Source organism: Mya arenaria, chromosome 3 (genome assembly GCF_026914265.1).
Source record: "Mya arenaria isolate MELC-2E11 chromosome 3, ASM2691426v1".
Classification (NCBI taxonomy): Eukaryota; Metazoa; Mollusca; class Bivalvia; order Myida; family Myidae; genus Mya; species Mya arenaria.
In genome coordinates this window covers 47,143,343-47,168,857 of record NC_069124.1, presented here as the reverse complement: position 1 = coordinate 47,168,857, position 25,515 = coordinate 47,143,343, and the positions used below count along the sequence as shown (strand labels likewise).

Below are 25,515 nucleotides of genomic sequence, written 5' to 3'. Positions count from 1 at the left end.
TACCTATCATTCAAGGAAATTCCAAGTTGAAAGAAACTTTTGAGATCAACATACATTGTATTTAGTTGAAAACTTGAATGATAACTGAGACAAAAGACAGCTTACAAAAGTTAAACACTGAGAATGAAAAGGTATTTAACTGCAATATAAAAAAAGAACGAGATGCTTATACAAAGAGGGGCCAAAACGGCCAAAAAATGCTCAACTAAGTCAAAGATTTTTAACATGCAATTTGTTTTTGATTTTCAATATTCTGATATTAACATGTTTGTACTTTCCAATATAAGTTCAATGCTTTTCTCCTAAAAACAATCAAATGCTAGGATGTGACAAAGGTTCTCAAATATATTTCATAAAAATTATGAAAATAGTAATTTACTGCCACCACTGACCATGAAGATAGTCATGCTGTCATTTATTTTCAGGTCAATGTATACTTTAACTACACCTGATTGATGTGTGAAACATTTAAATTTAAATTTAAACATTTAAATTTCTAGCAATGTGTAAACAATTAGATACAGTTGATTTGCTGCGCCTGTTACCATGGGTCATTAAGTTGACATTGTGGCTGCAATCCTAATGGTCTGATAAGCCAAAACACAAATGGCAGAATAAGCCTAAACACAAACAGCAGAAAAAAATGGAAAGATGTATCTTTCCTTGCAGATTTGGTTTCAAAGTATATAATTGCTTATATGTTTTGTTTTAATTTTATAAACAAAGAAGTATTAAAAAAAATTAAATAATCAATGACAATTAGTATATATATAGGTCTTCATTATAATCGCATTAATGATACTATTATTATATTTGTTAGGATGAATGTTCTCTGAACTGTTTTTAGTTTCATTTACCAACATTGTCAAATGTTGGCAACCAAGACCATCATTAAGACCAAGGTTTTCAGGAAAGAACATTGTCTGATATGACATTAATCTTCTAGTGGTCACAGTCAAAATAAACTATGATGATTAAAACATCAAAATGTGATACTCAATATTTTGTTTCACATTTTATATATGGCAAACATGAATAGTTATTGAGTAGTTATAAATATTAAAGATTTCAGCAAGATGTCTTACAAGTCTTTATTATTTGTTTAAATGACACAAAAACTGGGATTGACAGTGTTCTTAAACTGTTGAGACTTTTGATAAACAAAGGGTTGAAGACAAAGTTATTTTTATAGAGATGAAAACTGAGGAAAACAACAGGGTTGTCCTTCTGAGATAAAAATGTAAATCTGTAGTTTTCCTACATGATACTCAGTTTGCAATATATGAGATTGGCATACAAACATGTACAAAGACTTGTATCCATACTGCGTCTCTTACTAAGGCAAGCAGGGGTTACAGAAGCAAAAAAACACATATCATCAATAGATGATGTTCCAAACATTTCTTATCAATCACACAATCATATCACGTGGAAACAGGAAATGTTATTAGTCTTTTCTAAATATATACATTTTGACAAGGGCCGGGGATGGGAAATTAGGACAATTCTTGGCGACAAATCAGGCCCTTAAAATATCCTGGCAATTGTTTGTGGACAAGTATTCTTGGCACACTGGGAGCTGTTTTTGTTGCACATCTTTGTTGTTTTCACTTCTCAAAAGCTGCTATTAAACAGTCTATTCTTTGAATTGTTTTCACAGCTTCTGTTGCTAGGTATCTAAGATTATTACTATCAACCCATCCTGCAATTCCTTACCTACGTAAATCAAAACCTTCAGGCCATTAAATACATTAACAAAAAAGCCTTTTATGCATTGTTTCTTTTGAAAATACAAAATGTTCATTCCATTAAAATAATAAGATACGGAATTAAAAATCAGACAAAAACTTTTTTTAATTAATTTAAAAAGATTCTTTTTCAACTCATTTAAAGTAAAATACATTTTAAAGTTTACATTAATTTTATAAACATGTTAAACTGTCCAGCTATTTTCAAATAAAATACTAAATGGGATTATTTACATTACAATTTCTTTACAGCAATCAGGCAGAGATAGATTTAAAGTTCAATTAAAATTTAACAAAGTTAACCAAATACGGCATCAGATATTTTGAAACTACAATACTGTATTGTCAGAGTGATTACATCAATGTTCGACCCATGTAAAAGGCTGTCAAAGTAGAACAATGATTCAAATTCCGTTATCTACCCCAGGGACAGCTCGCTTACAATAGCCATCGTGTACCTAATAAGACCACAGTGGGTAACTAGAGAGCGAGAAAATAGGGCTCGAGACCACCACACCTAACAAATTGGCCTCCTACCGAGTGTAATTAGACAGCAAAGTTTTGTATGACTCTCCGATTTGTACCTTAAATGACAGCCATGAGGTTGAATAACTAGCATTTAAATCGGGTGTAAACACAGCCTTAAGATTAAAAGCAATTTATAAATATTTTTATAATAATTTGATGACTATAAATTGATAATGATAAAAGAAAGAAAGAACCCTTTATATCACTTGTTTACTTCATTGTTGATTATTTTTGAATATTTTTTTTATTTTTTTTGGAATATGAAACTTTGTAACTATTAATCCATAACTAAGTATTACGGCAATTTGTGTTGAAATTAATTTTATATTATACTGTTTTCAGCCTGTGTGTCTTACCTGAGGAAATTAGCCAACATTTAAACAGTAAACCTATAAATTGAAAAATTACAATACAAAAGACTTCTATTTGTGAAATGATTGTTATGCAGGGGATGCAACTCTCTGTGAAAGTAAGGTTAAAGGCATAAACTGTTATTGCCCTTGATCCAATGAAAATCCTTCAAAAAGATAATTTAATCCCAAAACAAGACAATATATGTTTTCCCTCAAGGCTTTCTCAGGTTTTGTCTTAACTAAAACCATAAATTTATATCAGTTTAGCCCAAAGACAAGGTTACGCCCAGTGATTACGAGCTAAAGCCTCATGACCATTATTGATACTGGGCCCAGAAGAGTGATGTTTATATTTTAGCAAGAGTATCTTTTATAATGATTAGTTTTTCATAAACTTCATGCGCACTTACATTAGGAATACCCCTTGTTTAGTTTTTGGACAAACAACAACAAGTTACACACCTTATTATCATCCTGAGACTCTTCATTGTCCCCGTCCTGCTTGAAGTCCTCAGGTGAGTCGGTACCAACGTTTGATGGTGAACCACTGGAACTCTGGTCGGACGAACCCTCGGAACACTCAGAACCCATGCCTTTACTACTGCTTCTCATCTCTTCACGCTTGATTATACGCTTTTTCAGGGCAAACATATTACCTAAGGATAGGGCACTGGTGGGAATATCTTTGTCCTCAGTTATGGAGAAAGCGGACTTAATCTGCTTAATTTTCAGGTAATTTAGATATTGCATGTCGTCCTGACTCTGGCTAGATCTGCCTTGACTGGAATATGTGGAAGGTGATCTCTGGAGCATTTGCCTTTCGGCCTCCTCATCCTTAGCAGACGACCCCTCCCCATCCTGGTAGATTGGCAGAAAGTAGGAATCCTCGTACTTGCTCTGTAGTTTCCAGCGTGCCAGAGGGGAAAGGCAATCGTACATCTGGCGCTCGCCATTTTGAGGCGGACTGGCTCTCTCCGATGCTATGTCTTGGTAGACCTCAGAGCCGGCATCACTTCCATATTGCATGTTGTAGTCCATCTGCCTCTCCATATTGGAGAATTCCTGCCGTTGCATGAACTGAAATACAAATTTTGCACTTGAAAAAAATACTAACAGCCAAACAAAAAAGAGCCAACCTGAAACTTAACCAACACCAAATGTCCATAATTTGAAGATCTGTTTGATACATTTTTCCTTCTCAAATTATTTAAAATAGATCAGAAAGATCATTGGCCTCCATTAATTAACGGGCCTTAAATCATAAAAAAAATCAATAAAAACAATAAGCTTGATCATTAAAATATTGCTTGCCAAATTGTTACAACCTAAAAGGACAATTCCAGTTAAATGTATGATTCAAGGTTTATTGAAAGAATGGAATATTCAAATTGCACTATTTCTATTAAAAAAGGAGAATATTTCTTAAACATTCACAAGTGCAATGATTCTGTCTCACAAAGAGTCTGACACCCAGCACTTGTAGTGTTTTTGACATACCGGTAGAATTGTAGTGCTTTTGGTAAAGTTAATTATCATAATTATGTTTAATATCTTCTACACATATTTCCAACTGTAAGGATATGTTTTTTCCTTCTGAAACGATTTGAAATAGACTTAACCTGTCAATGTAATTGATTATCTGCCTACATTAATTAATACGCCTGAAATCATAAAAAAATCAATTAATCATTTAGTAATCAGATGCCACCATCTGTAAATGTCTTATACTCCAAGTCAGTACTGGGTAAAATCTCAATAATAAGAAGCTAAATAAACTTGCCCTGCCCTTCTTAATCATTTTTTTTTGTAACATGTCTATTTAAAGATGCACTCTTACTCCAAAATAAGATGTTCCACAATTAATACAAATGTTTTAATTTATGGAAAAATATGAATAAATATCGAAAACAACTGTTCTTATGAAGGATAATGTGTTTAATTTGTAAGAGTAGGTGCAGAAATCACAGTATTTCTACCTTATGAGATGATAGTTTATCATGGTAAATCTTTGAGCACTCACCATCATTTAATATTTGTACATTTTTAGCTTTTATATACACTGTTACAATCTTGTTACTAGTAATTTATTTTCAACAAATACATCATTTAGTAAGTATTTAAAGGTTTATCACTCAAAACATATATTTGTTAAACATGTGTTTTATTGATTTTAAATTGGAAATTTGATTAAATTTGTAAACAATTTATGTCAAACAGATGCCCAGTTTTAAACAGTTGATAGTTTGCTGACCTGTCCAAAGACATGGATGGTGGATTCAGGTACAAAGGATTTGTTCCAATAATTAAAAGAGAAGTCATACCAACACAAGTCCTCCCATTCATATATCACATCATAAAACCTTACTTAACATCAGGAAAGTATTGTTGCACTTTAGTTAAAAAAAGACACTAAAAGTGTGAAATAACTGTGTGTCACAAATCAACAGTGCACACACTTTGTGGTAAAATAGATAGTAACTGTGTTTTTAAAGCAAAATTTTATATACTTAAAGTAATGCAAGAAAAGTGTAAAATTGGACACTGCTTTTTTCCATTTGCATCGTTATCACATGAAAGATATTCATAAAATGTCATATCCACTTTAATAGTGTTTTCTTGACAGTTTTTTAAGAACAAAATAATTGAAAAAGTATAAAATTTTAACAGATGACCTTTTTTTCCCCAATTTTTTTTTCTACCAGTTGAAAATTTGAACATGAAACATAATTTATGTATAAGATACAGACAATAGTTTATAATTTCATTGAATTGTTTTATCATTAAATTAGATGATTTTAGCATTAAATATAACTAAACTGATTACCTGAATCCGATGTGAGGGTTTCATATAGTACATCCCTCACAAATATTTACCATTTTATAATTTACATCAGAAGTAAGAAGTTAGAGGGTGCCTAGAAGGTAGGCACAAATTGTTTTTGACCAAAAATATTCAAACATTTATATGCATCATTCTAACAGCTTCTACAAATGTATAACAGTTTGTACATGTATAGAATCAATATAATGGTAAAAATAATAATAAAGTAAACAACTGAGTATTGGGTTTGCATGGGGAAGAGACTGGTAAAGACGTATTTGACACAAACTGTAGGAAACGTGGACATTGTATTACAAGACTGTGTTAATGTGCTGAAAAAAGAACCAAACACTCCCATAGTATAAAGATATCAGACTTTTACCACTAACATTTCTATTGTAATAATTCTTATCCAGATGACAGCACTATGGTGGAAAGGGAGTGTGTGTGTATCAGTTGCAAAAGAGAAGGACATTCAATTATCAAGGGAAGAGGGGGTAACATGGCAGCAGTCAATGGACCATCACTCTGTAGCTGATGTAAAAAATATGCCTTTATACAAAGGCGCCATATTCTTCATTAACTTCCAGCATGTGATATTGTTGTGCTTGCTTATTTTGCTGTACCATCTTTTCAATAAAGTTGATGCTTCCATATGTAATATTCTAGACTAGCTCTTTACTTCAGATATGTACATTTAGCCTTTTAATCATCATCTGCACTATGCTGACCTACCTGGTACTTACATTTTTTTGTGGGTTGTCCAAAGGAATTTGATGGACAATACTTTTTTTAAAATTCCTTTATAAAATTTCAGATAAAACAAAAACAAACTGGAATGATTCATTTTTATTCTGGGATAACATAAACTAATCACTAAAACTATAATGAAATACCTTGCTGTTTTCTTCCATCTAAAAATAAATGTTTGGTGCTCTCTAGTGTCAAAACTGTTACGATAATCCTGACTCTGGTAAACATGGCATTTCAAAAAAATAAAGGCTGGTCAGCTGGTAAAATCAGCACCAGTGGGGTAACCAGAACCACACCCATTTTTATGTTTGGCCTCCCTTTAGTTGTTAATTATTTAAAATCTTACATTTTATATTTCTTAAACAGTTTTATATTTTGCTTCAATTTTCGTTTGCTTCATGAATCCTGGCTGACCAAATTACTTTGTCAACATCTATTGGAATTAAAAATAAAACCAGTTTTAGAAATATTATTTAATGTCTGCCATCAAAAGCATATAATTCATTTACAGCAAGGCCAGAGTTTTTTATGTTTCGTTTTACGGGAGCGCCGTATCTAAATATTGCAAAACCAAAATAAGAAAAAGATTCAAATTCCTACCTTTATTTTTATATTTTCCGCCGCCTGTTTCTTCAATCTCCGATAGAAAATAAGATTTAGTGTTATTTAACCTAACGCCAATTTAACAACAACAAAAAATGATCGCGTACAATTTCAAAGATGGCGGAAGCCGGCGCTTATTGCTTATGATGAAATATGTTTCATTGTTTTGTGATATCACATGCATATTATATGCCATGATGAAAATAAAACTTGCTTATTATCATCATCTTAGCACTTGTTAGGAAAATGGCCGCCTTTTACGAAATTTTAAAGTGAATTTAGTTTGAAGACTGATACTGTTGTTCATAATATCATGGCGTTTGTATTTTTGTGATATTTCAGAACGGAATTGTATTTTCTTTATACCGAAGCATAAAATCACTTACCCGGTAGATATTTCTGTGTGTAGACCTGTTTACACATGGAAACACTGAGAATTGGAATTTGCTGTACAGTTTCTGACTACAGAAAAAGACGAGAATGTGACATTGGATTTGGCTTGTTTGTCTAAAGACAATAAAGTTATACCAACATATCACATACCATTTTAATGGGCATTGGCTCCTCTTTTCATGTCAGGCATTTTAAAATGTATTGTTTGTATGTTGATCAAGAAACTAAAAAAAATGGACTCTACTGTGAAGTCTGGTAAGTTTGAGTTACATACCTTGTTTCTTTTCTTGTATATCAAAGACATTCAATTTCTTCAGATGTGTTGTTTATCTCATTATATGCACCCAAAATGATATTAATTAACATTTGCCCTATGTTTTGCCAGTGCGAGTTTCAGTGACTATTAAAAGCACTACAAAAGTATAGAAGCTCATATTAAAGCTGCACTCTCACAGATTGAACGTTTTGACAACTTTTTTATTTTTTTTTGTCTTGGAACGAGCCAAATTTTGCGAAAATCCACGGAAACAAGTTATATAAGAAAATTAGATCGCAGTTTTAAATATTTAAGTTCAAATTTTAATGTTTTATGCATTTTTCGTAATTCGTTAGTAATCGTTAGTAACGGTTTAAATCATAAAACATTAGTTTTCGAACGGAAATATGCAAATATGTGATCTGATCTTTTGTCAGCAATCTTTTATCATTTGTTTTCAGATATTTACACAAAAATTTGCTCTTTCCAAGACAAAAAATAAAAAAGTTGTAAAAGTGGTTTATCTCTGAGAGTGCAACTTCAAAATCATGCATATATAATAATTTATGTGTAACTTTTATTTAACAGTGCAGTGTTAAATATTGTGAAGTTACAGTTGAAGAATATATTTACTTTGGTGTGAATCAGTTGAATTGTAGCATATAGGGAGTAAAATGAATATCCAATGTTAAAGTTCCCTAAACGTGCATTATGCACCAGTCAATTGTAACCACTGCCCCAGGTCCGAGGGTATATTGGGGATAACGGGTGTTTTTACCTTCCAGGTGGCCCGGCAGTGCCGAGTGAATGCGGTTTTGTTTTTGTGTCGAAAATAGTTGGGAATGGGCCTTACCTAATCTAGGTATCCTGGGGTGCGGGGGCATTTTGCGTGGATTTGACCAGCAGTTTGTCTCCACAGGGCGGGAATTTTACCAATGGTTGGCTCGACCGAAAGTCAAAAGTCCCCGCTATTCTTCGGGCCTGGGGGGGCTTGGTTGCAATTGACTGGTGCATTATTGTGGCTACTTGTGAAAATAACATCTTATTTTGACTTTATTGTACAGATCTATTATACAACAGGCAGAATTGAGTACAAAAAAAGTGTGCACAACTTTAAAAAATTCATTCTACAAAGGTTTCCAAAAAAAATTCGGAAAATCTATTTTTAATTTTTTTCTCAACGCTCATTTTTCAACATCTTTTTCTTAATTTTTACCCTCCTCCTGGTGCTTATTTTTGAGAAATTTCCCATAAAACGAAAAATAAAAAACTGGCCCAAGTCTTGCATACACAACATACATGTTAACATCATTTATATCACCCCAGGGTCATTTGTTTATTTTGGGACGCGATTACCCGTGCTGAACTCTTATAGACCAATCAGGTAGGCGACTTTACAACACATAAGAAAAGTTCCCTATATTCAATAAAACATTTTCCTGAACAACACACAAACTGAAGTTGGAAAATAATTTCAAACAGTGTTATATTCACAGTACACTCAACCATGACAGCCATAACACATTGCCTTTGTTAGTCACTTTTGAGTTGTTTCCAGTATTTGAATTCAACCATAGGTCTAAAACATAAAATAAAACACATTCAAACTATTCCCTGGATCCCATTTAGAGTTTATGGGAGTAGATAATAACTAACTGAAAACAAGACTTGTTACGGTCAACAAACACATGCTCTTTTGCAGATGGGCAAAAACAAGCAGATTCTAAATTGATTAAAATTTATAAACAAGCAGATTCTAAAGTGATTAATTTAGCCATGCAAACTTTCTTATATACAGCCCTATTTCAAGAAAGTCACTTTATTTGCTTTAGCAGCACAATAAAATACAATGTTTCTACAAAAAATAACAAACAAAAATAATTCTGATGAAATTTAACATAATTTGACAGGACCGTAAGTTAACAAATGCACTGAAAATGACCCATGTATCAACAGTCAGCTGTCATTCACAGTAATAAGATATATGTACTCCTGGTAAAAGGGACATCAACCATACATACTTATTGGTAACTTCTCACACTTCAATTCAAGAGTAACCAACCTTTGATTTGACTGTTGCAGAAGCAAACAGTTGTCAAGCATTTGCTATTGTCTGACTGCACAATAAACAGTTCAATATTATGTATTTAGCAACATAATATTGTCTTTAGGCCTTTTTTATTTAATTCTATGTTTTACAAACACCGCCGCCCAAAAAAACTCATTTTTGAAATAAAAATAAAATTGTGATTTCTTTTTTTTTTATTTCCGCCGATGGAACTTTATCGCGGCAAATCATTAAAAGCAGAGGACATCGCAATAGCTGTAAAAATGTTGGTGTAAACATTTCTGAAAAAGTTTAAGCCAATGAAAAACATTCATTGGATTTGCAGGCTGGTGCTAAAAACTCGGTATCCGCTACCTGGTATCCCCCGGTATCCGGTATCACTTTCCGATGCCGGATTATGTTGATATCGGGGTTATTATCAGATGATAAATCCAAGTATCCACGGTTGGTTATTAATTGCTTATGGACATCCAATGCATACTTTAAATAACACGGTATCAACATAACCCGGTATCATAAACTGTGATAACGGCTTTTCTTGATATCGATACCTGGTACCGGGTTTTAGCTCACCCGGATTTGCATCGTCATTGCCCCCATTCTCGACTTTCCAATAGACCATAATCCTTTGAGGCAGGGTGACTTCTGGTTTATTTCCAGGTTATAACAAAGTATAATAACAGCGATAAATATGGACTAATTATCGTTCCAGGTTTGTTATAATTCATTTATTATTATTAGATTTTTCATTTTAATGAGTTTATATTACATTATTGTGATATTATTTGAATGTCATGAGCTATAAATCGCTTGACTGTTTACCTGGACAGTTAGATCTGGTGGGTGGGGTAGATGGTTCTGAAAAGACTGCGGTTACTATTCTTATTGGATTATTATTAACAACAAATAATCCTCATCTATTCTAAAACATTTGTTTTGAAAATTAACACAAATAATACATTAGTCTGTTTTACTATCTGACAGTCATAATCTATAATGAGGAATCTATATGTACATTACCAGGTACACTATAACTATGTATTAATAGTCTTATGAATGAACATATATAAATCATCATCAACATGAATTATGATATTTATACTGCTCTGTGTATTTTAAAACTACAGTGAAACTGCGTTCCCTCGAACAAGCGGTCGCTCGAGAACCGGCGTTCCCTCGAGGTCGGAGCTTGGTCCCGAACTTTTTTCCTTCTATTTTCATATAAAATATACCCACGCTGCCTCGAAACCTACTTATGTCGAGCAGTCGAGCAATATCCTCGGTCCCAAGTACACAAATCGTGCACAAAACCTTATGGCTCCCTCGAGGTCAAAATTTCACCTTTTTCCCCCAACGCGTGTTCCAAAATAAACAAACAATTGCCAGGTGTTAAAGTTTTCGCAAGTTGTAAAAATTACAATGACAGTTAAAAGGCAATTTGATAAGGTGTGAAAAACCGTTTATCACTGTTAACGCATGACCGATATTAGTTGATATGGGCATTTGAGATGATAATTATGACAAGTTAATGACGAGAAGTTAATTGTGAGAAATTTAAATGAGTAATAAAAATATGATTAAAACACTACCATATCGATCCAACATCGGAATCTCTGAAAAGAATTCCTTCTTGTCACTTTGTTTTGCAATATGGCAAATGAGAAAGAACTTACAAATTGTCGAACACCTGAGCAATCTAGTGAAGGACCCATGACTGGGGGGATAGCTAGATCGGGTTCCTTACTTTCAAAATGTCACACCCAAATGAAAGAAAATAATTGTCAAACACCTGAGAAATCTTTAGTAAACAGTCTGTTTGACGACTTCAAACTTAAAATACACTGAAAGATATTTCATATCAAACTGGAAAATTGAAAATCGGGTCGCTCGAAACATCGGTTCCCTTGAGGTTTTGTCTTGGTCCCTGGCGACCTCGAGCGATCGCAGTTTTACTGTATGTAACAAAAATTTTACTTAGAAAGAGTAATTATGTCATGCTGTCACCTGTGTAGTCTTCTGAATGATTTGTTACTAGATAGCTATGTTTAAATATTATGATGGCCACCGGACTAGTCGCATACACCCAGGCCTGGAATTAAATCGGGGTCCAGATTGTCTTAAAACCCATCCATAAATAAGTCTGACAGTAACTTACTTTTTTTATAAAAAATATACTTTTTATGTTCCATTCCTTTCTTCACAGATATGATTCAAATATGCGGATGTTATCTTCTGAGATCATTAATTTCAATGAAGAACACCACTACAATTGGTTGGGATGCTAGATTGGTAGCAACGTGAAGGAAGCTAGTGCCTGTTGAAACACTATTGTTGGTTGGGCATCTATTGCTTGCTGGACCGCTATATTGGATGGACCATACGTGTTGGTTGAACAATTATAAATGGTTGGACCGGAAGTGTTGGTTGGACCACCAGTGTTGTTTGGACTGCTTGTTGGACAGAATGTGTGATGGACAACTAGTATTATTTGAATCACTGTTGGATAGATAGCTATTGTTTTATCAGCTATTATCAGTTGATTTACAAGTTGCTGGTTCCCTAGTTCCTGGCGGATAAATATTCGCTGTATAGAAGGAAACAAACAGATAAAAAGCTCTTTTGCTAACTGTAACAATGACATGGTTGGTGAATTGGTATCGGACAATTTGCAGCCAAGACAACGCAGTAGAGTGATGGCCAATTCCTTATTTTCTAAATGGTAAATAAATTTACCGAAAATAATTGATTTTTTTATGTCACTTGTTTATTATAACATGCATTTACAAAGTATAAAGAGTGATTAATGAAAAAATGAATTGAACTTGTCATATAAAAGAAAAACAAATGTGCACACACTTACATATTGACTTGATATTAAAATAGAAAATCATAAAGGATACATCATAGCTTTTGCTTTTCTGTGTGTTTTTTCCCCGACCAAAAAATAAAATTCCAGAAATGAAATTTATTTATTTTTATTTCCTCCTCCTCTGACACTTTACATCTCTGGCCGTTCGTAAAACATATAATTAAAAAAAAAGGCCTTATTTGTCATATGAAATGCTTTATTATTGAAGCAAATAACGTAAGAAAACACTATGAAAGAAAAATCATCATCTTTCATTGACTGCCACTGACTGACTGCCTGATTATTGTGGGTGAAAAAGCAAAGGATAAATTCAAGTTTTTCAGTAATAACTTAGGCCACACCAAATTGATATTTCGTTCCGCGGATTTACCGCTCCTATTTTTTTGAAAATGTAAAAAAATATTTATTTTTTTTTGTGCGCCCGCACCTTCATTTTGATCGCCAAGCAGATTTTTTTCAGGTAATAATTTATTAAAAGGCTAAAAATAATCAAGTATAATTTTTCTACGCTAGTTTTCGTGTTTTTTTGTAAAGGGAAGTTACCGATGCGTAGTGTTTTTATATTGTATATCGATCGGTTTAGCATGGGTTTCAATAAATTCAATCAAAATGGCGTCTTCCGGTATAATAATGTGGCTCGAATTTTGGAAATTAAATCTTATTTTTGACAATAAATATGTTTTGAGCATGCTTGAAGTCATTGTTGATCGTCTCATGCACTAAATGATCATTATTTAAAGCAATCATTATGCAATAAAGCATGTGTATCTGAGACTGGTAGCGATTTTATTGCGTAATTAGTGACTCGTTTTGAATGGAAATCGGACAGGTCAACTTAACTGTAACATGAGTCATTGTTTGGTCCAAATTGATGTATCAAGCTCATTTTTGATCAAATTCTGACAAAACAACAGTTTTGAACAAATATCTTTTCACAAATAGCTATATAAACACTGGTCTGGATATACCTCAACATAAGTAAGCCTAAGTTTATCACCTTATATTTTGTTTTTATTTGCAGCATAATCTGGGATTGTAATGCACTTGTCAATTGTAACCACTGCCCCGCCCACCCCTTGCCCTTGTTCCAGGAGTATACCGGGGACAACAGAGGCAATGGGCTGTGTTTTGACCTTTCAGGTGGCCCTGCAGTGCCTAGTGAATGTGGTTTTGTCTTCATATTGAAAATAGTCGGGAATGGGCCTCACATAGGTATTCGGGGTTGCGGGACCATTTGGCAGGGATTTTACCAGCAGTGTGTCCCTGCAGGTCGGGTATTTTACCCGGGTTTTGAGAGACCGGAAGTCAAAGTCCCCGCTATTCCGGACTTAGGGGGGGGGGGGGGGCATATACAATTGGCTGGTGCATAAAAACATCTAAATAATAAAAAAAAGTCCTCTGAAAAATACCCTTGTTCTTTTTGTTTTAATAAGCACATGTCATTGCATTTCCTGTGACAATAAAAACAAAATTTAGTCTATGTTATATGGAGTCTGATGTTTGATGATGCCTGTGTAAGTGATCATTTTTTACAAATCCAAAATCAATCCTAAGTTATGTCTAAATACAGTTGCATAATTATGATGTTAAACTGATTCAGGTAGATTTATATTAGTCGTTTCAAACTTTTTACTAAAAGCAGGGTTATTTACTATTATGAATGATCGTCATATTAAAGTACGTTTTAATTATATAAGAAATTAGATTTATCCATATAATGTTTGTACAAAACACGGATGAATAAATAGTATGTTTTCTGACATTTTCCCAATGTCCATTAGAGGTGCAGTTCAAGATGGCATTAAAATGGGTTTTAGTGCAATTATTTTGAACAATCTTTCTTATTTATATTGAATATAAGGAAAAATATATTTTTCGCTCTTCGCTCGCTTCGGTTTTTATGAAAACTGACAAACTTTTATTTTTATTTTTTTTCGCTCGCTCGCTCCAATTTTTTTTGGCAAAAATCCGAGGAACTAAACATTAATTTGGTGTGGCCTTATGGGCATTAAACTCTGATGGAACTGATCTGATCCAATGTCTGCACCATCACACTGTTGTTAAACAGTCACTTTATATAAGTTTCATTAATTTCGGCCTATTAGTTACATAATAATGATTCCAAATATACAAATTTTGGCTTTTTCATTAGTTAAAGAACAACAGTCCTAGTGCATGTATGCAAATAAAACTCAGTGGCGTGGTCACTGCTGCCTTAAAGCTGCATTCATGTCATTCTAAAGGGCTCTGGATGGACAAGCCTAAGGTTTATTATAAAATACATGGCAAAAACCTTGTGTAACTTAAATCTGCCGAAGGCAGAACTTGTGCACTTTGATCCAAGGGTTGTATTCAACTCTACTGGTTTAAATCATTTAAAATCACTTTTCAAATATATGTCATTTTCATAATGCATTATTTCCTTTTATGACATAATTTTAACATTGTGCAATGATATCATGAGTGTCACATGGGCTACCGTGTTTTGCAATACGTATTGCAGGTGGATTTGTGATGGGTATATTATATTTTATAACCTGTCTGTTAAAACAAATTTATGGTACATTCAAAGCTATGTTTCATGAACAGAATTTATTTTTATAATTTATGACTAAAATAGGGTTCAGTTAATATCCAGTGAGGACTCAACAATGTTAAATATCTTTAATAAAATATTTTTTTAAATTCCAAACCAGAATTCCAAACCAGATTCTCATTATCAGATAAGTTCCAATAAAGTTTCCATTTACAAATCAATTTCTGTGGATTGGTAAGATGGTAATGGCTTGAGACGTATATGTCAGTTGCAACGGTGAAAGATAGATATAGAGGGTGGAGGGGGGGTACAAGGCCCTTCACTTTGTAGCTGTTGCTCGAACATCAAAACTGGCTGAGCCTATGCCTCAACAGTAATGGAACAAAATTTTCCTTCTCAGGCCAAAGTGAAATAAAAACAGGTATGCAGGCAACATTACTATATAAAATAATAGGGTCAGTAGGGAGGGATTAGTATTTAATTTTATTTTAAAAACCTTACCATCCAATTTTAACATGTAATACCCATGATCAGCAATGTAGTTCACAGTGGTTTAACAAAATACTTCCATGTCATCAACTGCTATACAAAGGCACAATATCCTTTTATATAGATTTGCTACTATATAACTAATGATGAACCATCCATTCAATCTAGTTGTTGTTTCTGTAAATATATCTCCTAGACTAGCTATCTTAATAATTATGTACCTATCGCCTTTTAATCAATGTCAACACTTTGCTAACCTGCATAAATTTTCAGTAGTGAAATGGCACTCTCATTTTTTTTTCTTTTTTTTTTTCATGGTAGCTAACTTTCATCCTGGGATAACATAAAATAATCATGACATGTCTTGTTGTCTTAATCCCTCAACAAGAATGTTTGGTGCTTACCAGTGTCAAAACTTGTTCAATAATCCATCTGACTCTGATGAAAATGGCATTTTTTATTCTTTTTTAATAAACAGGCATAAAAATGTCATGGTCTGCTGGTAAAATTAGGACCGGTTGGCAGAACCACACCTATTTTTTGTTTGGCCACAAGATTGTGTTATTTTGATCACAAATTTATACTTGCTTAAATTTTAGCTTGCTTCGTGTAGGTAGTTTTTGCTGCCAGGTAACATTTAACCGCTAGTGGATTCAGGGGGGGCACACCCCCCCCAAATCATCCAAGTTTACTTTTTATTTTAATAAAGGAGAAGAAAAGTATAATAATACGCCCGAAATGCACAATTTCGGACAACAAATTGTTAATATTTACTTGGCGAAGGACCCCCAAACCCTCCTGCCAACACTTTAAACCAAAGAAATTTGTTTCTGAGGGAGGGGCGCAAGTCAATAGGGTACGCCTCTAAGTTACAACGACCCCTCTCATGTTGAATCCAGGATCCACCCCTGCTAATGCTTTAATTCAAGAGTGACCAACCTTTGATATAACAGATGTCAAGGATTGCCTCGTAGTCATTATCATGATGCAGTATCATACTCCATTAGTAACAGTTACAGAACACTTTATCATTAGCAACATTATATTGGTCCTGATTTGTTATAAACAATGGTTTATTATTACAGCAAATAACACATAATCAATAACCTCACCAAAAGCTCTGCTATCAACATCTGATGAAAGAAACACTATAGAAGAAAAGTCGTCATCATCTTTCATGGACTGCCACTCAGTCTGATTATTGTGGGTGGAGATAGCATGACAGACCACACTTACTTACACAACACAGCTATGTCATGTAAACTGCCTTTAATCAGAGACACTTAAAACTTTCAATAATTACAGAATAAACCTTGTCCAAGTTTCAAAGAAGTAACAACGTTTTATTGAACAGAAAAAAATATATTATACTTAACAAACATGCTAAATTTAAATGATGCTTAAATTGAATGACAAACGCTCCCAATAATAATTACCTTCTGCGTTTAACAAACAAATTCAATATTGATAATCCCCCACCGAATGATTCATAGTCGTAGAATCAAACAATTCTCAAGACTCCAATGTTAGCAAATATATGCTGCATAAAGCAAAATTAAATGTATTAAAAAAGTTCATTTGATGAATATGACATTTGGTAAAAAGTTGTACCACTTCAAAGGACAAATGTCATTAATATTAGAAGGGCAATAACTCTGTTGGTACTAATCAAATCTATATAATATTGGGGTTGACTTATCCAAAGATGGTACAACTTCGAAGTTGTACATTATAATGACTTGTATCCAGCTTGAGTAATTAATTTCCATTCATTTGCTGGTTACTCAGCAATGTGAAAATTGTTACAACATAAGATAACCTGATTGTAACACATGATGAGACACACATTACAGCCTTAAACAAGCCACGCCCTGAATCTTAGAAGTAATGAAAACTATTTTAATGATGCATTTCTTGCATTCTTAAGTTTCAACTATTATAACATTAGATGCAGCACAACAGAACTATGGAAACAGAGCTTATTATGTTATTTTTAATGGAAAGCTTGCTATGCGTGAAATACATCTTCAAGATACATTTCCAAATCTTAGAACAAAACTAATCAATCCCAAAACAAGCCTTATACTGGTCAAGTACTTTAATACATTTCTTTAATGTCTCCAATTTCAAACTTAAATGTGCTCAAAAAAGATTGACGCAAAAACTTTTATTTTTTTATTTTAGTGCATTATTTACACAAAAAAGTCATTTGAATTTAAAGATAGACACAAAAATGCATATCATTAAGGTACAGATAAAAAATAGCCTTTATAAATGTTTTTTTAATTAATACGGTAGCTACAATTTCCCCAGTTAAAAAAGCGCCAAAACATCGGTAATATTTTTTTTATCTATATCATAGGCATTTTTTTTGCCTCAACCTATATTGAGCACCTTAAATTTTGAACAGAGTAAAATCAGTTCAATCTTTGGTACCTCAATCAATATTAATATTTCATTGAAAAATTGAACTATATAATTTAGTAGATAGCTAAACAACATTTTCCTTTATGGAGAACTTAAATACAGGCCACTTTTAGAATGCATAAATATATATAAATAAATATACATAAATAAATATATATAAATAAAGATGAAATAAAATTAATTCTCATTGAAAATATAAACTAAACAAAAAGGGACAATGATTCTAATACAATATTGATCAAATAGTATTTAAACCCAAACAAAATCCCAAAATTGGGGCATGCACATGATCATGTCACGAGGGGGCTTGTGACCAGAGCTTCTTAAAATTGACAATTTGCAGGTCTTTACTGATTTAAACCATGCTGGACGGTGGACCCTTTTTTCATTTTATTATGTAAACAATTGTCACACTTTTGCTACAAAGAGCCATAATCATTAAAGGATGTCACTGTTACTCAGCGAAGCTATAATATTTCGAATGAACTAACCCAGTCGTGCCCTTATTATAGGAACAAGAGCGTTCACAGACAGCTATATCCCCCGCCTCATGGGCAGGGGTTTCATTGCGAACGTAGACGTAATATACGAAAATCGCCAAAAACGTCCAAGAATTTGACCCCGGGCGTTTTAAAAATTCCTTATAATAGCCTTGTACGCCTCTTTTAATGAGTCGTTTTCATATGCTGTGCACCATTGACTGCTTAAAATATGCCATACTGCCCTTTCATCTTCCCATATGCCTTGTACGACTGTCATAATTTATGACAGCTTATTGTGTGCAATGAGCAGACGACCTGTGTATTCATAAACGGCCATCTTCTAATCCGATAATTAGGAAGAGCCAATTAGTGAAACATCGCCAGGAGGCGGAGCTATTGAATGTCAGCCAATCAGAATATACAATGAGAACTCGTTCATTCAAAGATAAAAGTTTGCAAAATGCTATAGAAAATGCGATGAGATGTTGAAAAATGTTGTAAAAAACAATATTAGACCTTTTAAAATAATTGATAATTGTATTGTACAGACGAGACTCGCTATTTTAAACATTGAAGCAGATGGTCACTGCCGATTTGTAGACATAGGAAAGCTGGCGCTAACACAATCAATTACATCAATTTATCAATAAATGTTTTGAAAGTGTATTTGTAAAATAATCATTATAAACATTTCTTTGTAACCCCCAAAAAATACTTTGATGCTTTATGTCCCGTTTACCTATCACGTCTACGATCATGTCAAAATTCGCCCAAACCGCCCTTTTGTCGGAACAATTTACGGAGTTAATTTATCAATATTCTATGCTGTATTAGTGTTTCTTTAAGCAAAGCCAGTGATTTTTATTGTCATTTTATTCTAAAACATCAACATATTAAGTATAACTTTACAAAAGACAATTAAATAACAGCCAGGCTGAATGTAACATTCGTACCCAATCCCGATCGTACCAACTAAAATTCGTCCCCTACATTTTTTTTTTTTGTGTGTGTATTTATGCCAGTATAATTGTTTTAAATGCTTAACTGTCTGGGTTTTTTTTTATTTTACATAAATTTTAGGAGAAAAATGAGACATTGCACTAAAGAAGACTCCAGACAATGCCAGTCATATTACCACAGACTAAAAGACAAATTTTAATTTTGATATTTAACCACACCCTTTTAAATTTTGTGAAAAAGCAACAACATTTGTACAAGTCTAAAAATCATGGAAAATGATTAAAATTGAGTGTGAAAACAAAGCATTCTATGAGAAAACCCCACAACCCCCTCCCATGGACCCCTCCCACTCCCATCCCCATGCGCCCCTACGGTAGACTCTTGTTATGGTTGAATATAAACAATAATAATAAATATAAACATTTTGAATTGTGCATCAAATGCGCTACTTTACCTACAAATTCCTAAAAATCAGACATGGAATTTTAAAAAATTCCTGATTTTGGGTCTTATTGAAATCCCTGCATGGGGGCAGCTTTTGTAACGAAAGCCAATCAATGGTAAGGGTAGTTTCTCAGGAACATAAGAAATGCATAAAATTAAGAAAGGGCAATAACTCTTTCAAAAAAGGTCAAATTGCAAAAGCCTGACAATATGCGCTGCGTCACTATATAGTCATAAACATAAGAGGAGTTGCGAAGAAACCAATTTTAAATGTAAAATAGGCAAAGGGCAATAACACTTTCAAAAATGGTCGAATCGGGAAAGCCTGACAATATGCGCTGCTTCACTATATAGTCATCAATCTGTGAAAGTATGGTATAAATCGCATGAAAAACGTAAGAGGAGTTGCGAAGAAACCAATTTTAAATGTAAAATAAGCAAAGGGCAATAACTCTTTCAAAAATGGTCAAATCGTAAAAGCCAGACAATATGGCGCTGCTTCACTTTATGATCATCAATCTGTGAAAGTTTGGTAGAAATCACATGAAAAACATGAGGAGTTGCGAAGAAACCAATTTAAATGTAAAATAAGCAACGGGCAATAACTCTTTCAAAAATGGTCAAATCAGGAAAGCTCGACAATATGCGCTGCTTCACTTTATGATCATCAATCTGTGAAAGTTTGGTAGAAATAGCATGAAAAACGTAAGAGGAGTTGTGAAGAAGTGAATGTGGGACGGACGGACACACACACGCATGCACACACGCACGCACGAAATCGCACTTCCATTACTATATCCCCTCGCCTTTTCAAGGCGGGGGATAATCAACAGCAACAAGCTTGATTAACTGCAGAGACTGAATAACAATATCATGGAGACCGCAGAGTACGCCGCTTATGTTGTTTATTTATGTGGCCACAATGGTGATTGCCAGTGGGAGCCCTGAGTCATGTACTGTACACTCATAGTGAAGGACCCACTTTTTGCTCACTATCTGCTTTCAATGGGGTATGAAGCGGCTGAAGAATTACGATCGCGAAGAAACACCGCAGACAATCAATATGAAAATTTAGTAAGTTTAATAACAATGTAAATCAGCTATGATTGTACTTATTGTACAGATAGACATCATGAATATGTGTGACAGTATTGAATCTAAGGTCAGTTCTTTGGAATTGGCCTGTTTCTTTTTCTTTAAATATGGGGGTGGGGTGGGGTGGGGTGGGATGGGGTTTGGTGGGGGTTGAGTTGAGACCAATTGAGATTTTAGAAGCCCTGTTTGTGACCTATATCTATGGTTTTGCAGAGCTTTTTCAGTAAACATGGGGAAGAGGCATGGCCTTTTCTTTTTGGGAAATTTTAATCTGTCAACACTTCCAAGTCCATTTATTAATATTAATCGAAGAATTACATACTGTGAAATCTCTTATATTCATAGGCATGAAACTTCGTTGTTTTTTGAAAAAGGAAAATTTCATGGGTAATTTAATTCATGGATTCAAGTGCAATCCTAAATCATCTATAAATTCACTGTGCTGTCTGTCATCTACATCACCCAGTTTATGACACTTGCTACAGAAGGATGCCAATATGCCAATTAGCAAACAATATGCCAATAGGCGCAGATATCCACCTTAATTATCGCTCGATTGGTAAACTATGGATCATTAATGCTCACACATGAATGATATGAAATAATGAAGCCATTGGTATCATTTACATTTTTCAAACTGTAAAAACACAGTCAGAGTGCAGCTACTAATAAATCGAATAAATATTTAATACAAGAAACAAAATCTTGCTGATGCTCAAACACTTAAGGTTAACCGTTAATAATAGGCATGTTTTATATGTTTCTGCATAGGAAGTTAATTCTCAGCTTGTTTAAATGTTCCTGCAAATTGTCATACAAAAAACATTGAATGCAAGTAATTATTGAATATCATTATTTATGTAATTGAAGTTAGATAATATATAACAAATAAATAGAATAGTAATATAAACAATGATTCAGGTACAAACACAGTGTGCTGCGACCATGTATTTAATGCGAATACCCGTAAAATCTTTTATGTAGGCAGTTTAATTTTTTAAATAAAGGTCCAATTTTTGTTGGGATCTTGAATTCTTTGATTGCCACACTAAAGAAAACCATGAAAATAATGTCTCAAGAATATAAATGATTTCACATAACCATTTGAAACAAACACAATGACCAAAAACAATTCCATGATTTAAGTAAAACAAAGACTTAATTCTGGGAAGCAAGGGTCTATTAATTGTAAAGACAAATAACTAGTCTACACTTGGATTTCGAGACTGCAGAAGAAATACAATTAAAGAATAAAAAATAAAATCTGGTTTTTGTGAAACCATGCTGGTACAGTTAAGAAAAAATAAGAAAACTGATAGCTGAACCACTCAGCCACAGGGACTCATACATGACCTGATGGATATTTTAACCTTTATTGATCATGTGATGATGTCAATCAACCAATCATGTTACAGCTCTTTCTGTATTAGCGACGGTTCTGGAAATTGTGGACTTCAAAGACAATTTTGGGAATATATCAGCATTTGTTGAATGGTTCCAGCGGTCAGTTAAATTGTTCAAACCATGGCTTAAACAATCCTTTAAACCGTTCCCAGCAAAAACATGTCTCTATCCAAAATGGTTGACTTTTCTTCAATACACAAATTCAAACCCAAAAAGGCCAAAAATCTCCACTAAACTAACAATTAAACTATTAACATTCAGTGGAAAAAGTGCTCAGAATTTATTGAAGTTTAAGCAGATATTCTGTATCTTAAATACAGCTAGATAGAAAGGATATTTCAGATAGATTTTTAAATGGCAAACAGACAGTCAGCCAATTTTTGTCAATCGAGACACCTTGTTGTAATTGTGTAGATGGTCACCCAAAGAAGCTTCAAGTTAAGATTCAATAAATTTGACTCAGAGGAGATGTTTCTTAAGGCCTTAAAAAAAAAAAGTTCTTGTTTCTGGTCACCCGACCAACCATACTTTTTATCCCCGACCGTACTTTTTTTTTGCCCAAAAATCGATTTTTGTAGACCCCAGTCCCGGGAGAACGGTACTGGATACGAAAAATAAACCATGCTATCCGACAAGGATATCTAAACAGGGCTTTCAATGGACCCATCCTAGTCAATGACCCGAAGTTCGCAAGTAAGTGTCACCTTTGACCCGAGAGAATTTCAGTGCAAGAGTCGTTAGTCCTTAAACTGAAGATCAGTGGGGCCGCAAACCATGTGCTGAATGTTTGTTTATTCAATTTAAGTGTCTTTAAAGTAAACACATGTCAATAGCAATTAACGCCCGAAGTGACAAGTGAACAACCCTGTCTATCTACAGTTAAGTTCTATTACATAACATGATGATTGCTCTGCCATTTTTATAAAGGAACAATAAAGGGCTATTGGCAATAGGAACGCTGAATGTTTTTGTTTACTTCCGGAAGAATCCTAAGGTGAAAATGAAACTGAAAGTAAAAGCGAGAAAAATGTCATCGCATATCGGATTTTGACAAGGATGCATCGGATTACATAACAAATAATACATGCATCCTTTTTAACTCAACACTTACCGGTACAACTTCAATAACATTGAAATATATCGCCAGTCTTTGTAACAGATCGCTACGAACATCTAACATATTTTGGTGGCCAAAACAGGATGTTGCTATTTTTAGTAACGAAAGGTATTTCCCCGCTATTTATAGGTTCTACATAGTAGTATTTTGAACTAGATGATTTATATTGTTATTTATTAAATAAACAAAATTGGATATTTTTACAACAAACAAGTCTTAAGTCATTTGATCCTACTCAAGGGAGCTTATAGTACATTCCGATCCAAAGGTTTATAAAACAAAAATACAAAAAATAAAAAAAAACAAATCCCTACTTACCGACCCTTAGGATTTTGAGGCCCGTGACCAGAAACAAGAACTTTTTTTTTTGGCCTAAAGCAAATTTTGTATTTTTGTAGAAGGTCACCTTAGAATTGAAGATTCATTGAATTTGGCCTGATGGTTTTAGAGAAGATGACTTTACAGCAATTGTTGACGGACAGACGAATGGACGGACAGACGCCGGACAAAGACCGATATATCTTAAAACCCAACTTTGAGCACTGTAATGCTCAGATGAGCTCAAAAGGTACAATTAGATATATCCAAATATAGACTTTACATGAAAGAAAAATGAGAATGTTCCTTCACAATATAATATATTATAGTATATTACATAGTATTGCTTCTATACACGAATTGAAACCCATCTGGTTGAATGATGTATTTCCCCTTTGGGCACTTCACAATATATAAGGGAAAGTTTGATACAGATCTGCCATGTTGCAATTTACACAAATTAAAAAAAACAGCCAATACATTAATTACAAACTTTTATCACCATGAATGTTATACTTTTTTGATGTTTGTAATGCAGAATAAAAACAATTTGACGTATTATTTGATGCCAGAAAAGTTTTGGACAAAGAAATGTTGTTTCATAGATAGTTTTATAAAAACAGGTTTTGATGACAGGCTAACCTTCTAATTGAAGATTTTTGTTACCATTAATTAACGTAACATATTTCAGAAGAAACATTTAATAGCAAGGCGGTTCATAGGAATGTATTTGTTCAATAGATAGATATTTCAGTAAAATAGAGAGAATTTCTTTTTGAGTTTTTGTCAGCAACAAGATTCCAATTTAACTTGTAACTTATTTTTTCATTTCAGAATGTAAACATTCTCTTACCTCACCCCAGCCGAGAATGCCACCTCAATCAAGTTTGCATTGTAAATGGTCTCACCACAAAACAAAATTTTACCTGAATTCCTCTCTTTGGGTTTTTCAACTTTCGACTTCTTGCCCTGCAAGAGAAAGAAAAGAGTGACTAGAAAAAAAAGACTAGAAAGAGACTCACCTAAGACAAGGGGCCATCTTATCAAAGATCATGTCATACCAATGATTATTTGAACCAATATTTCTTTGTAGAAAAAATAGTTTTTGGCAAAATAATAAAGTATTTGCCCTTTCAAACATTATTTGATCATGCAATCAAAATGTTCCATTTAATCTGTAACATTCAGACATCATTTTACACGGAAATTCTAGATTTAAGATATATTGTCGTAAAAGAGATAACCCCTTTAAGTATTGATCTAGGAGCAAATATCTTTCAGAAAGTGATTTCAAAAATATAATATAAATGTTTTTGTTGTATGAGTAAGGGCGATCTTCCTAGATTTGTTTGGCATTAAACCTACATGTAAGTATCCAGTTATACCGAATCAACGTGATTCTCCATGATATAATACCAGATCAAAATTGCCTATTGCTACCCTGAGATCCCCCATGTCAAACCATTGGTCCCATTTCCCAATAAACATGAGACAGCATGTGAGCCGAAAATAAATAAGAATATGTGTGTTAAGTTTAATCTTGAAATACCTTTAACTGAGTTCTGATGCTAGCAGATAGATCAGCTTTGTATCATGATGCCATCAACTTTAAGTAACATCATGGACAATGACAACAATAAATGTACATGTAAAAAAGACAAAGTGATGGACACTTCTTTGATATGCTCAAAAAGCCTGAATCAATCATCATTTTGAAAGCTCTCTATGATGTTGTATTTTATGTGATATCCAAAATTGAAAAAAACTTCATGGTAATTGAATAACCACAGTTTTTTACAAAATGTGAGTTTTTAGTCTCAGATATTTCAAAATTTGTCTGAAAAGACTTCT

General features: G+C 33.5%; 1 protein-coding gene across 4 annotated transcripts in view; it reads right to left on the bottom strand.

Moving 5' to 3' along the window:
• Positions 1 to 25,515, bottom strand: part of LOC128227472 (transcription factor YY2-like) — a 78,876-nt gene that overhangs the window by 51,122 nt on the left and 2,239 nt on the right. For all 4 annotated transcript variants that reach the window (XM_052938047.1, XM_052938046.1, XM_052938049.1 and 1 more), the window contains exons 3-4: positions 24,591 to 24,633; positions 3,092 to 3,706 (exon numbers count right to left, since the gene is read on the bottom strand). In XM_052938047.1, the coding sequence (XP_052794007.1) occupies positions 3,092 to 3,706; positions 24,591 to 24,633 (658 nt within the window). The remainder of the gene's footprint in view (positions 1 to 3,091; positions 3,707 to 24,590; positions 24,634 to 25,515) is intronic.